This window comes from Colossoma macropomum, unplaced genomic scaffold, assembly GCF_904425465.1.
Source record: "Colossoma macropomum unplaced genomic scaffold, Colossoma_macropomum, whole genome shotgun sequence".
In the NCBI taxonomy this organism is placed as follows: domain Eukaryota; kingdom Metazoa; phylum Chordata; class Actinopteri; order Characiformes; family Serrasalmidae; genus Colossoma; species Colossoma macropomum.
Window position 1 is genome coordinate 9,442,971 of NW_023494802.1, and position 13,670 is coordinate 9,456,640.

General features: G+C 40.8%; 1 protein-coding gene across 1 annotated transcript in view; it reads right to left on the minus strand.

Moving 5' to 3' along the window:
- The window catches only part of camta1a (calmodulin binding transcription activator 1a), a 586,491-nt gene that overhangs the window by 71,082 nt on the left and 501,739 nt on the right, over nucleotides 1-13,670 (minus strand). Inside the window, exon 7 of the mRNA XM_036591027.1 lies at nucleotides 9,093-9,246. Coding sequence (XP_036446920.1) covers nucleotides 9,093-9,246 — 154 coding nt within the window. The remainder of the gene's footprint in view (nucleotides 1-9,092; nucleotides 9,247-13,670) is intronic.

Genomic DNA, 13,670 nt, shown 5'->3' on the forward strand with positions numbered 1-13,670 from the left:
CAACTCCTACTATGCAAAACTATGAGTACCAACTAGTAAATTCCTGACATCACTTTGAGGGGATTAATATGACATCATATGAATATGCAGAGGAAAGCATCATCAATGGTAAACACTCGCCTGGGGCCGATGTTAAGCCACAAAAATGCACTGATGAGTCAAATGTGGCATGATAACAACCTGCTCTGATTCCACACACAGGTGTGTAACCACACAGCTGAATTATGTCCATTTAGTCAGCAAGCATTGCTGTTCACCTGCAGAATGAACACTAGCTTCTCAAATCCGGCCATTTTCTTTGTATATATATCATCTTTTCGAGCTCTGGGCCTGGAAGGCTTTGTGGTCAGGATTGGTTCTCAGATTTCCTAGTCTTCCTAGCTTCCAGCTTTCTTGTGTTTTTGTTGTTTATCTGGTTGTGACCTTCTTTCTTCTATTTGAGACCATGTTAGATATGTATTGGATTAGCCTGTTCTCTGAGTCTTGCCATTGAATGTGTTAATGATTTAAAGAAATAAAGACTCCTGTGGTGTGTTTTGGTGGTCCGTGTTAACTTGTTGAGAGTTGTCATGTCAACAACTGTCAAATTCATCATGTGGACAATGCCAGGTTGGTCTACTGTGTTTATATGATATCAGTGAATGTACTGCCTGGTGATAAGTAACATGGAAGTTTATCCATAGGTTACTTGTATATAACTGTTGACAGTTGTCTGAATGCACTTTCCTTGTGGTAAACCTGAAAATTCACGGATTTCTGAGGACCGTCAGAACGTACTGTTACATCCCACCACCTCAAGCTGTAACCCGGCAGCAGGTAAAAGATAGCTAAGTACAGTACAGCACACCCTGCTCTTCTCTCTCCTCCCTAAAGTGGCTCCCCAGCCAGAGCTGCTGCTAATATCCAAGCCTGCACTCTCACCAGGCCTGCCATCATAAGTGCTACACCCCACTCTCTCCCAGAAAAGAGTGATATTTCTGGAGCAGAACAGAGCGCATTTAGGGTATCAGACATCAAGGCGGCCTTAATGTGAGCTCAGCCTGATTCAACTCCTATGCTAGTAAAACAGGCTGGAGTCAGAGAGAACCGCTCCGGGGGGAGGGGTGTATGGCAAACAGGGGTGAAAGAGGAGGAGAAGGTAGAGAGAAAGAGATAAAAGCATGCTGCTGGAACTCATGAGCCATATGAATAGGCAGGAAGAGGAAACACAACAGCTGTCACGCACACAGCAGGCGGCTGAGCTCCAGCGAGCTCCAACGCTCCGTGCTTGGCCAGAGAAACCCTGCAACATGCCATAACACATTACACCCACACTGCCTGAACTCGCAAACAAATCAATCGAACCGAGCAAGGGGCCAAAGGAAAGCAGGAGGCAGCGCTGGGGCAGCTCACATGAGAGATGGTACAAGAGTTTAGGCGCATGCAAATGCGAAAGTAGCACGGCACCAGCACTGTGGTTCTGAAGGAGATCAGTCTCTGTTAAACAATGAGTCAGAATTCAGATGCTGCTGCAAAAACAGTGCATCTGTTCAGCTTCCATGGCCACCCAAGCTCAATAATTTACAGACAAAACAGCCACTGAGTACAAGTTATTATTTTTCCAGCATCAAGAAAAAATGCACCACACATACAACTTAATATAGTATCATTTTTCAGTATTTAGTGTGTCCACTGTTTGCCTTTATTACAGCTTTCATTCTTTTCAGGAGACTCACTTTCAATTTTTTAAGAAATCTGCAGGTATTTTTTTTCCATTCAGACCAAAGTTCAGTCTTAAAGTTGGTTGCATTTTCTTCTAACAATCCATTCAATGACACTGGGGTCGGACTCTGAGGTGGCCAGTTCATTGTTCTGCAAACACCAGCAGCTTCTATGTTTGCTTTCCTTTTCTCAGTAAGGGCTTCTTGACAGCTTCACATACTTTCAGACCCACAGCACTGAGTTATCATCCTGCAGTGGAAGAATGGACAGAAACACCTGTGGATTTTTCCAGATTTGAAGCAAGAGTGGAGCTTGATTTTGGAACTCCACTATTGGAAGTCCTGATTTTTACTTCTTTTCCTTTGAAACATTTCCCTTCATATTCAGTTGGATTATTTTTTATCTAATCTCCTTGGACATACCTCCTGATAACTTTACTTAACGGCCATTTAGACTGGAAATTAAACCAATGAAGGGTGATCAAGGCTGACGTGCACAGTGACGTACTGTACATTACAGTGTTAAAACAGCACAAATTGCCTACATGTGACACAAAAATCTAATCTTTTCAAATCAGATTAGGGCCACTTTCATATCATGTCCTACATGAGTACAGTCAGATTGGATGTTGCATTTGGACGACTTGTAAACTGACTTTCTGAGATTTCCACAAGGAAGTTGCACTCAAACAGCGGACAGTGTCATAAATACAAGTGCTAACTTCTATCTTTCTGATACTCTGTATACACAATAGACCAAGTTGTCCTTTTTGCAGTGATCAGTGCCACTGGTCTAGTGGATCAGTAGATATCCACTCACTGGCCTCTTACCTTGTATCGACACTCACTGTCCATTTTATAGGTCTTCTTACTGTATTGGTGCACTTTGTAGTTCTGAAATTACAGATTGTGGTCCATCTGTTTATCTGCATAATCTGTAGATGCCATTTACCCCATTTTATGATGGTTAGGACCCCCACAGGACCACCACTGAACAGGTATTATTTGGATTTATTATTTTGGATCATTCTCTGCACTGCAGTGACACTGAAATATTAGCGAATATATTTTACACGCTGAGTTTTTAAACACCTCACTCTTACTGCTGGACTGAGAACAGTCCACCAACCCAAAACATCCAGCCAACAGTATCCCGTGGTCAGAAACTGACTACTGATGAAGGGCTAGAAGATAACTAAAGCAAACTGTGCATCAGCAGGTGAGCTATCATCTCTAACTTTACATCTACAAGGTAGACCAACAAAGGCAGGTGTGTTTACTAGAGCGGACAATAAGTGGACGCAGTGTTTAAAAACTCCAGCAGCACTGCTGTGTCTGATCCACTTGTACCAGCACAACACACACTAACACACCACCACGTCAATATCACTGCAGTGCTGAGAATGATCCACCACCCAACTGCTCGGTGGTGTTGCTTTGGGGGTCCAGTAAAGAGAAAGAGGACTGCAGATGGACGACAATCTTTGATGGTAGCACTACAAAGTTTAGTTACAAGTAAGTGTACCTAAAATAAAGTTGCCACTGAGTGCTTGTCTTGTATGTATTGACCACTCAAATACAAACAGTTGGTATTTTCCAACTTTACAAGTTGATCTCCAAACATACCAGGAATTTTAACTGTTTCTTCCCACATCATGCTTCATTGTGCATGCATATACCACTGTGGTCATCCTTCTGGGTGGGCAGGATGTCAGCAGTGCCTAACTTGATGTTGAAATGGGTCCTTTCAGGTCAGAGGTTTGATTAGATTTGAGCAAAAAATGGAGCAATAAGTCTTTTGATTTGAAGAGCTTTAGTGTCCAACAGGCACATCTCGACTTTGACATGCCTTTGCACACGCTCCATCACAAACAACACGTAGGGTAGGTTTCATCTCTGTAGCCTTAGGGCGACGGACAGTGATGTATAGCCTGAGCATTGCTCTCCCTCTCACTCAGCGTCATGCTGAAGTAAGAACTGGTGACAGCTCAGGCCAAAAGGGTCTATTCTGCCCCCCTTCAGCTAAGCCATAACTTTAATCACAGCCTATCTGTGGTGTGAATCACAGACTATCTTAGAGATACAGAAATCTCATTACATATCACAAAGCCTGCTGGGCATGGATATGGAACGGCTGCACTGATGCTGATGTTTTTGTGCGAGTGAAAGTGAGTGAGCAAATGACTATACATTTAGCTGCCAGTTTATTTGCTCATCTAGTAGTATGCTGCAATGCTACTGGTCTTCAAAGCAATTATTCTTACTCTTCAAACAAATGACCATGTGTGCTCCTGCTTTGTGGATTAAAAAAACCTGGAGCCACACCAGCCGTAAGAGTGGACATTCCTACCACAGACCCTTCATAGGGTTGAGATATGAGGGCTGTGCAGGCTCAGAAGCAATGAAAAGTCATTGTCATAGTCAATTACAATACGTGCCTTGCCACTTGATGCACTGTCATGCTGGAAGAGTCCACTGTAGTGGGGATAAACTCTAGCCACGAGGGCATTAAGTTGCTCGGCAACAATGTTCAGAGATGCCATGCCATTCAGACATTCTTCAGTGAGTGTCAGCGTTCCTAATGTGTGTCTAGACAACCAGCCATGACTATCAGAGCCAGGCCTTCACTTCAGGCCATAAGTGCCAAAACTCTGTAAAACAAGTGAGAAAAATAAACACCTCTGCAATAACGCTACTTTCTGCTAGTGCCTCAACGGTACTATGTCAGCGCTAAGCTATCGCTGATTCTCATAAGCGTTTTTTGGCCGCTCTAGATTAAACATACATTTGAAGATGTTCCATGTTTTATGCTTGTAACAGACATATTAATATATATTGTACCTCTTTACAGTGACTCTTTCAGTAAAGACTACCACTATCATTCTCAGTCAGTGGTACATCTAGGACTTCCAGATGGCCTACAGTGATATTGTTTCTCTCAAAATGAGTCCCACCCATTGTAAATCGAATCGTGATTGGTCTACATTCCCAATTATGTCGGTAATGTGACATGTTAGGTCTTATGTTCAACTCCTGAAGTGAATCAATGTGAAAGCTTGCTTAATTGTATCTACCAAGATACTTAGGAAAAAAAGTCCTGAGTTTCTAATTTTGTGTCAGGTATTTCAAGAATCGAACTTTTTTTTCCAACCAAACTAGAAGTGTTGCTACAATACTACAGAGTTTAAATACACAATGACTGTATCAAATAAAAATAAACTAAAAATTACAAACATGTATTTTTTATTTCACGGAAATCAGTTGGCCTTCTCTAAGGGTCTAGAAGGCCCTGAAAGTTCCCTTTTGAGGAAAATACACATCATCACCTCACACCATCACACTGCCGCCACTGGCCTGTACTGTCAATACCAATTATATTGGCTCAATGGATTCCACTCACTGGACAGCACCAAATGCAGTCCTTCCATTGGCATGCAGAAAGAACCTGGATTCATCAAACTAGGCAACCTTTTTTCAACTCCTCAGTAGTCCAGTTTTCATCCTCATGTGCCGAGTGGAGATTGCTGTTTGACTGTTGTAGGTTATTCAGACAAATTCTGATAAACAGTGAACACTGAGATCATATTCTGTACACCATTTTTGAATGTGGATATGTTTTGCCTGGCTGTGGACCATTTGTTTCCTTGCATGATTCTCCTCATTCTCCTTTGACACATCTAATCCAGATTCTGCCCAAAGGATCACTGTTTAAAACCCTTTAACCTCCTAAAGAAAACCCTTCAACACCCATGTGTTAAACACAAGGCCCGTGGGCCAAGTCAGGTCCATGGCACAATCCTATCTGGGCCATGAAATTATTTTAATTTTCTGTTCATATTAGCCTGTTTCACAATGAGCTTCACTACAATCCCCAGCATGCACTTCAGCGTAATGTGCACTCTGACCCCCCTCCCTCAGCAACGATTTATAGGACAGTGGTTACACCACAAAAAGAAACGATGCCAGGCAGCGAGTTCAAGTCAGTAGGCAGGTTTAAAAGACATATAAAGAGATCTAACAGTTATCTGTAGCTAATGTAGTCTAATGTTTTATATAAAACTGTTTGTTTTTATTTAAAATTATTTTTGAATGGTTTAAGTATTCAGTCCCTGTTTTGCTGTTGCAGTTTTGGTATATTTTGAATAAACAATGGCCAGTTCAGGTCACAGCAAAATGTTCATTAAAAATAAAATAAAAACACAACTGGCCCAGGGAATAGTTGGGATTTTTTAATATGGCCCTTTTCGTGGTTGAGTTTGACACCCTGGCTTTAACAGTTGAATCTGAAAAGCCCAGGATGCCAGCCATTTGGGACAGGCTGGTCATTTATTTTGTCCTTGTTCCGCCTGATTTATAACTTACACTGCAGTTTCATAAAGTATGACTTGTTGAAATGTAGAACTTGGGGAACACTTTAGGGCTAATTTATGCTTTTGCATTTGAAATTATGTGAGCGTGTCATGTTCAGACACCTAGACATAGGTGTCTACCAACAAACTTACATATAACGTGAACATATATGCTACAGGGCAGTGTCAAAGAATATACAGAAAAATAGTTTTTCTTTTATTTTAGTCTCTCAGCAAAAACTGATACTTACTTCAATGCTTCTGATACAGAAATTCAAACCACTGCATTGTTTTAGCCAAAAAGACGTTGTTTTGCTTTGAAACGTTGCTTTGTTTTGAAGTATAGTGCAGGCTTAACTTAATTCGTTTTCTTAATAATTTGAACATCTATGGATAATCATTAGGGGGCTTTCCAAATAAAACAGGACAACAAATTTCGGTGTTGGTGTGCATGTTGTGTGTGAGCTTGTGTGCTGGTGGATGGGTCACTCATGCAGCAGGGATAATCTCCAGGCATAACTAGCTTCTGGGTTTGTTCATTATGTTAGCTAGATGGAGTGAGTCATGCTGGCCTGTTCCTCTCCTCTGCCGTGGCGTGACCGGACAGAGCTGGCCTGCCCTGAACTCTCATCTGACCCCTCCATGCCACTCCTACTCAGACAGCAGCACTCATCCCCAGGGCCTGGTCTCAACTTAGGTCTCATTTAGCATTTTTTTGTGCTCATTTCGGAGCTGAAAAGACGGCAGCTTAAAAAGCAGCCAAAAAAATTAATGTTCAAATAATTTATTGCTTATTCAGCGAAGAGTAATTATGGGATAATTGGATAATTATGAACGCATAGTAAAAAATTCATAAATTCCATTGCTGGAACTACAAGTGCTTCATAACTTAAGCCAGGCGCATCAGGATCCCAGCTATCTTCATTTATACTGAAGCATCTGAAGACTGATCTACATACCAGACACTATTACGGCAATGAAACATCAATGTATCACTGCGGTATCAAAAGGTATGATGCAAGCGCCGAGCCTGTGCACTTTCTAGCATTTCTAGTATTGATGCGAAAGCATAAAATCATGGATAATGTGGAAAAAAAAGCAACTATTTCTCATGCTATCATCTCTCCTCACATCAGGAGGCTTCCTCAGAGGATTCGCAGATTCTTCCACGCTCGCGCTGAGAAATATAGAGATGCATACATATTCCATTCCTCCTGTGTAACACTTACCTAGTATTGCTGATGAATGCAAGCTGTTTGTGTAAGATATGGGTCACTCAGGGGAACACGTTCTGTTTGTAGGCCTGATGTATAATGCACGTATGAATTATGCATGGCTAATATAGGATACGACTTATCTGCCTGGCTCATCTAAGGCTGACAGGAGGCTGTGCTTCAACAGAATGGCCACTAGGTGGTACTGTTGCTCTTCAAGACATTGAGAGCCTGTTTTGTTTGGTCATCTGACGCCAGAGAGGGAGAGCAAGGAGGCTAGTAGCCATGTCACTGGACTCTCAGAGTAGTGCGGCCGACGGAAGACATCTCACCCTTCGCCATTGTCCACGCAATTCGGAAAGTTAACGACTTCATGCATTACTGTGAATGGTTCAGATGTAGATGAGGCATCAGGTGTAATGAACACAATCTTTTATGCCGTGTCCTGACGTCAATGTGAGAGGGGGGAGCACTTAAGCGATTGCCACAAAAGCTCTTAGGGGGGATCGCGGCGATTAGGATGCGGGGCAGGTTCGTCTGCATTCGCGCAGCTGCTGCTTTCCCTGCCTCCGAAAAGTGCTGACAGCAAGGAGGTGGATTCATATATTCATTACATTGACAGCAATGTCCTGCTTCAAACGATCCACGCATCTCGTCAGCTATTGAGACATGTCCTTACAAGACTCCGAGCAAACACGGTCATACGATGCTGTTTGTATTCCGCTCTCATTAGAAGCATGTCCCCGCGACCCCAGACCACTTTTTATAAAACATAAGCATATCCCGGCGCACACTCTGTGCATTTACTATAAGCAGACTCCAGCAGTATTCCGAAGCGTATGTGTGAAGGATTTCTGGTGAGTCAGACACACTTCCTCCTACACGTTCGCATCAATCAATACATCACTGCCCTCCTCCACTGACTGACTGACTGGAAGCTAGCACATGTTCGCCAATGCTGAGGAAGAGAAAAGGGCCAGACGGGAGGCACCCACCGACCCTGGATCAGCGGGATGTCTCAGAGCAGGAACCCGCTGAGAGGCCCAGGGGGTCAAGGTCAAGCTCCGTGCTTTGGTATGGCTAGTTCTGCAGATTACTTCCTTGTCCTGCTACAAGTGAGCATGTAGCTCTACACGAGGCTGAGGCATGCAAGTGCTAACTGAGGTGAGAGAAGGCGGAGGTGGCATATATCACACATTTTCTGTTCCTTAAATGCTCCGACCACGTTTTCCGAGCTGAAACTGAAGCATCAGCTGCTTAGCAAACACTATGGAGGCAGACCATAGCCAAACCTGCAGGACATGCTGCAGGCCACAACATTTACTCGTAACAAGGACAAAGAGCACCGCTGGTGCTTTTTTTTGTCTGTGGTCTTCCCACAACCCAGCTGAAGTATTGTTACTCTGATAAAATGTTGTTGTCATACTGCTATTACATGTGAACAGTGTGTTTAGTGTTGTTTCAGGCCTTTTACTACAAATACGCACAATTTATCTCTACAAATGTATATGCATTTGTGAGATCTTGCTGACCCGTTTTCTCCCTTTCAATTATGCACTCAAAAGCTATTTGAATGCTAATAACAGCCCTTTCAGCCTGATAAACATGAGTGAGTGAGAGTGTGATTGCAAGCTCTATGAGGTGTTTTGCATCTAAAAAAAAAGCACCCAGTCATGCACAGTTTGACAAGAACAGGCAGCTCTAAAATGACCAAAAGCAAAAAGGGGACCCCAGACATCTTCAGATTTTACAAGCCTCTATTTTAAATCTAGTGACTTAGCTAAAAAGAGGGTAATGATCAGTGTAGCTGTGCATGAGACGCTACTCACACATTGGCTTGAGCTGCCCAATGAGCTCCTCCTTCGTCCACTTTGCCCACTCCTTCTTGTCTGTGTTGATGGAGCACAGGATGGGCCCACATGGTTTCCCACAGTCCTCTATGGCCGGAACATTCAGGTAGTGCACCAAGACTATGTCTGGGTTCTGGGGGATGTCAAAGAGAAGGAGGGGAGAGAGAAATAGAGAGAGAGAGGTTAGGCTGTTAGATCACTCTAGGATGGTAGAGTGGAACTCATTCTGGCACAGTGAATAGAGACAGTATGGTATGTTACCACTGTGTAAAGAACTGCTGGGGCTGCGAGACACAGTCTCACACATGCAAACTCACACACACGCACACACATTAGTTTTGGGCAATAGTGATGAAATTCAGCATTATGATATTCTACAAAAATATCACAGTGATTTTTTTGCATTAATATGTTATTGAACTCTTGCCTTCCTCTTACCTGACAGATTGTTTTGATTGGACTATTTTGTTCTATTATCTTCTCTTAAAATGACATACAACCATTCACCGTATAGTGCTGTAGGTAGAAATGACTGCAGACTACAATTTCTGGCACTGATAATGATACTAAAGTCGTCAGTATCTGCCCTTGCAGATCAGTTACTAAGCTTAAGAATGAGCTATTTACCTGGTATTAAATTGGTTCCATCTCTAATTGAAGGTGATCTTACATAGTATTATAAATATTAATTAACCAGAAACCAAATTTCAACATGGAAATTATTTATTTAGCTTCTATGTATTTTGAACAGTTCATTCAATACAATCTGAAGCACCCAGTCTTGGATATCCCAGTCTTCGAATATCAAATATATCAAATATCAATATACAAATATACAGATATCAAATATACAAACATCTATCAATAAACCCTAAAAAAGCTCTTTTGTAAACACATTGGTTACATATAGAACTGTGAACACTCAAGGTAACATTTGAATGCAAGGTTAAATTGTTTTTCACATGATGGAAAACCTGTTGAAGGCATATATGATTCTTTAACCTCTTTCTACAAGCCCTCTATTGGCCATTTCACTGGTGGAATGAAAATCTATTTGTTTAAATTGAAAATCTTTATTTAATTAAATTATTTAATTTAGATTATTTAATTAAAACAATCAAATAAAACATTTTCACCCTTTAACTATCAGATTAACTAGGACACTGTTGGCTGTTGTGACTCTGTGTTGAGCTGCTAGTGAGCAATGAGGGGTGAAGGGGGGGTAAGAACCCCCTGCTGTGAAAACAATTCACACCTCTCCACAAAGACGGCAGTGCCAAGATTAAACGGACAGCACAACTGCAGCTTTCTTCATATCAAGAACTTCTGTACAACTGCCAAAGTAAAAATAGCTTCACTGCATCTTGTCAAGTAAAATTATCTCAAATCTGGATAATAAATTTAATATTTAGATTATATTAAATGTTATATATTAAATGTTACTTCCAGACATGTTTACTTGTTTTAAATGATTTTATTAAGTAAATCGATCTCACTATATTGGCAGATTATTTTGCTTGTTTTAAGAAATGTGCTTGAAACCACCTAAATTATCTGCCACTATAGTAAAATAATAATTTTACTTAATAAAATAACCTAAAACAAGTAAAATAAACTAGATAATCTTATAATCAGTGCACATCCACCTCAAAATGGGAAATATTAGATATATTGACTAGATTTAAGATCATTTCATGACATTTTTGCAGTGTTTAAACACAATAAAAAAACATATTTATAAACGTTAACCTGCTTGACCACCTACAAAGATGAAAATTCAGTGGAAAATCTAACAGGTGGAAATTGCATTTTATAGCTACTGTCAACATTTATACAATGTTATACATTCTAGAGCTTTTTGGACTATAAAGAACCCTTTTTGCTAAGAACGTACTGCTAAAACTGAAATTCAGTATTGTATATACTGTACAGACATATTATGCTTTATTATTTATATTACATTATATTATAGCACTCATTATAGCTCTAATACAGACACTCCACAGAGCTGCAGTAGACCCTTAGCAGCTCTGACAAAACAGTTCATTTGTGCATGTGCGTGTTTCTGTGGTTTTTGTGCATGCTGCACCAGAGCACCTCTGCCCTCCTCTAACGAGGTCATATTCACCTTCACACAGGGGCGATGCACTCCACTGCATTCTCCTACTTACAATGAGTCTCAATGCAGCAAGTGTTAGCTGGATAAATTTCCTAAATTGACAGCTTATGAATAATAGCTGCAGTCTGAAAGCACATCGAACCCTTGCGAACAGCATCAATTCCATTCCGTAATCATGAATATCTTTGTTATAGGGCAGTGTAAACAGCTGCATTAAGAACAGTCCCACACTGGCAGTGTGATCATGCTCATTACCACACTCACACTACACTCGCACCAGAGCAAACCCCTTTAACTTTACAGAAAACACACACGTTTGCAGAGATAAAACCCCTGGTTGACCACTGCCCACACACAGAAATGTGGGCTTGCAGACCCATGTGAACACATACAGGCCCTGATAAAGAAAAATGCACTGCCAACATGAGTGCGTGTGCTGTTTGAAGCTTCATCAGTGGTAAGTGGTGAATAAATCAAGGGGCTGCTGGGCTGGGCTGCCTCTCAGCTTGCACCATTAATCTAAGCAGTGACCACTGACTGGACCATCCCTACTGCCCACTGCTCTACTGTACACACATGGGAGCTTGTTTTCATACAATTTTAGGAAAAAAGTCAAGACTGTGTATAAAAGCCAGATTAAAACAGGGATAAAATACCAGCAAAATGTTTCATTTTCTAGACTGAAAGGGCAAAACTATCTCTATTTGGTTACTGAGGTTAAAAAGGAATTTCACAATTTTTGCATATTTTAGTCATAAGGATTCATTCAGAGAGCTTTGATGCAAAACAGTTCATTGTAGAGAAACTACTAAAACTTACAGAATCAGATTTTCTGTACTTTTCTTTTGGTATTCAGTATGACCAGTGAACCTACATATGTCTTCTGATTTTTTATATATTATGTTGATGATAGTGGTAAACTGGAAAAAAAAATCCTTTGGAAACTATTTTGCCCTAAAACGCCCTGCATGTACCTCTCCACCCTGCATTATTTTTAAAAATATGTAAAAAAACTTTTTTCAAAACTATGATTAAACAATGAACGCGTTTACATGCACTTAAAAATACGACAACTGCAGAAATCAGGTTTTGTCAGTAATCCCATTAACGTATTTACATGCACTTGAGTAATCAGATAATAGGGAAACTCCAGGTCTACATGAGTCAGGCAGTAATCGGATTTCTGCTTTGCAACCAGCCAATAAGCTTACAGAAAAAGACGTGACATAAACATAACATAAAACTTCCAACTTTTCAAACATTGAATCAATTTATCTGAAAATAAAGAATATTTAAAACCTTCATCTCGTCAACCATGTAGTTGGTTACAGCATCACTCCAAAAGTGTTTTGCTGCCATCTTGCAGCAAATTATGCTTGCTTATTTCCGGTACCACGGTCTGTTTTTGCGCATGCGCAGACTGAGAAATTCGAAAGAAATCTGAGTAAGAGTTTACATGCACTGAGAAATCTGATTACAGAGCTAAAATCCAGCTCTCTTTATTTCTAGACCCTAATCTGATCTAAGAAATCAGAGTATGCTGTTTACATGACCTTTTAAATAATCAGACAATTGCAGAAATCTGATTATGATCGGATTATTGAGTGCATAAGATGCACTCATTGTCTCAGGCATCAGCCATTGTATTTGTAATGAAGGAAGCCTTTAGAGGTGTTAAACCCTTCAGGCGTCTGGTTCTTATCACCACCACTGTGAACAATTTTGACTCAGCAAGTTTGTCTAGAATGGAACATTTCACATCAGACCACTCTGAATGACTCTGTTTACGTCTTAATCATTTAATCACACCAATTTCATGACGAATGGACCAACAGAACTTCCTGGAAAAAAAAAACTTGTTCCCTTAACTTCTATTCAAAGTTAAGAATTTAAAGCATGGAGGCACCTGACCATCACATATATATATAGCTCTGGAGTCCAGTGGTGATTGGCATTCACAGCTTGTAAGCAGCTGTTTATCCATGGAAATCCATTTCAAAAAGCTCCCAACGCATAGTTATTATGCTGATATTGAGGGATTCAACAAAGGATAGGCAATTTTTAAGTGTTTCAGCACTTGGCGACCCTGCTCTGTGACTTACTTCCATTTCTCAATGATAGCACTTACGGTTGACCAGGGCAGACCATATAAATTTCACAAACTGACTGCAAAGGTGGCATCCTACAACATGTTTAAAGTCACTGGGCTCTTCAGTACGACCCATTCTACTGCCAAAGTTTATCTATGGAGAACCACCTGAACTCAATAATTAGGAGAGGTGTCCACATACTTTTGGCCATATAGTGCACAAATACTACTGCACACCCTGCACAAACTAATAACACTACAAGTGTAGCTTGAAAAGGAGACGTGAGCTTTGTGTAAAACACAAAGAGAGGTAATGATACAGCTATGAACAACACTGAAAACCATGGCA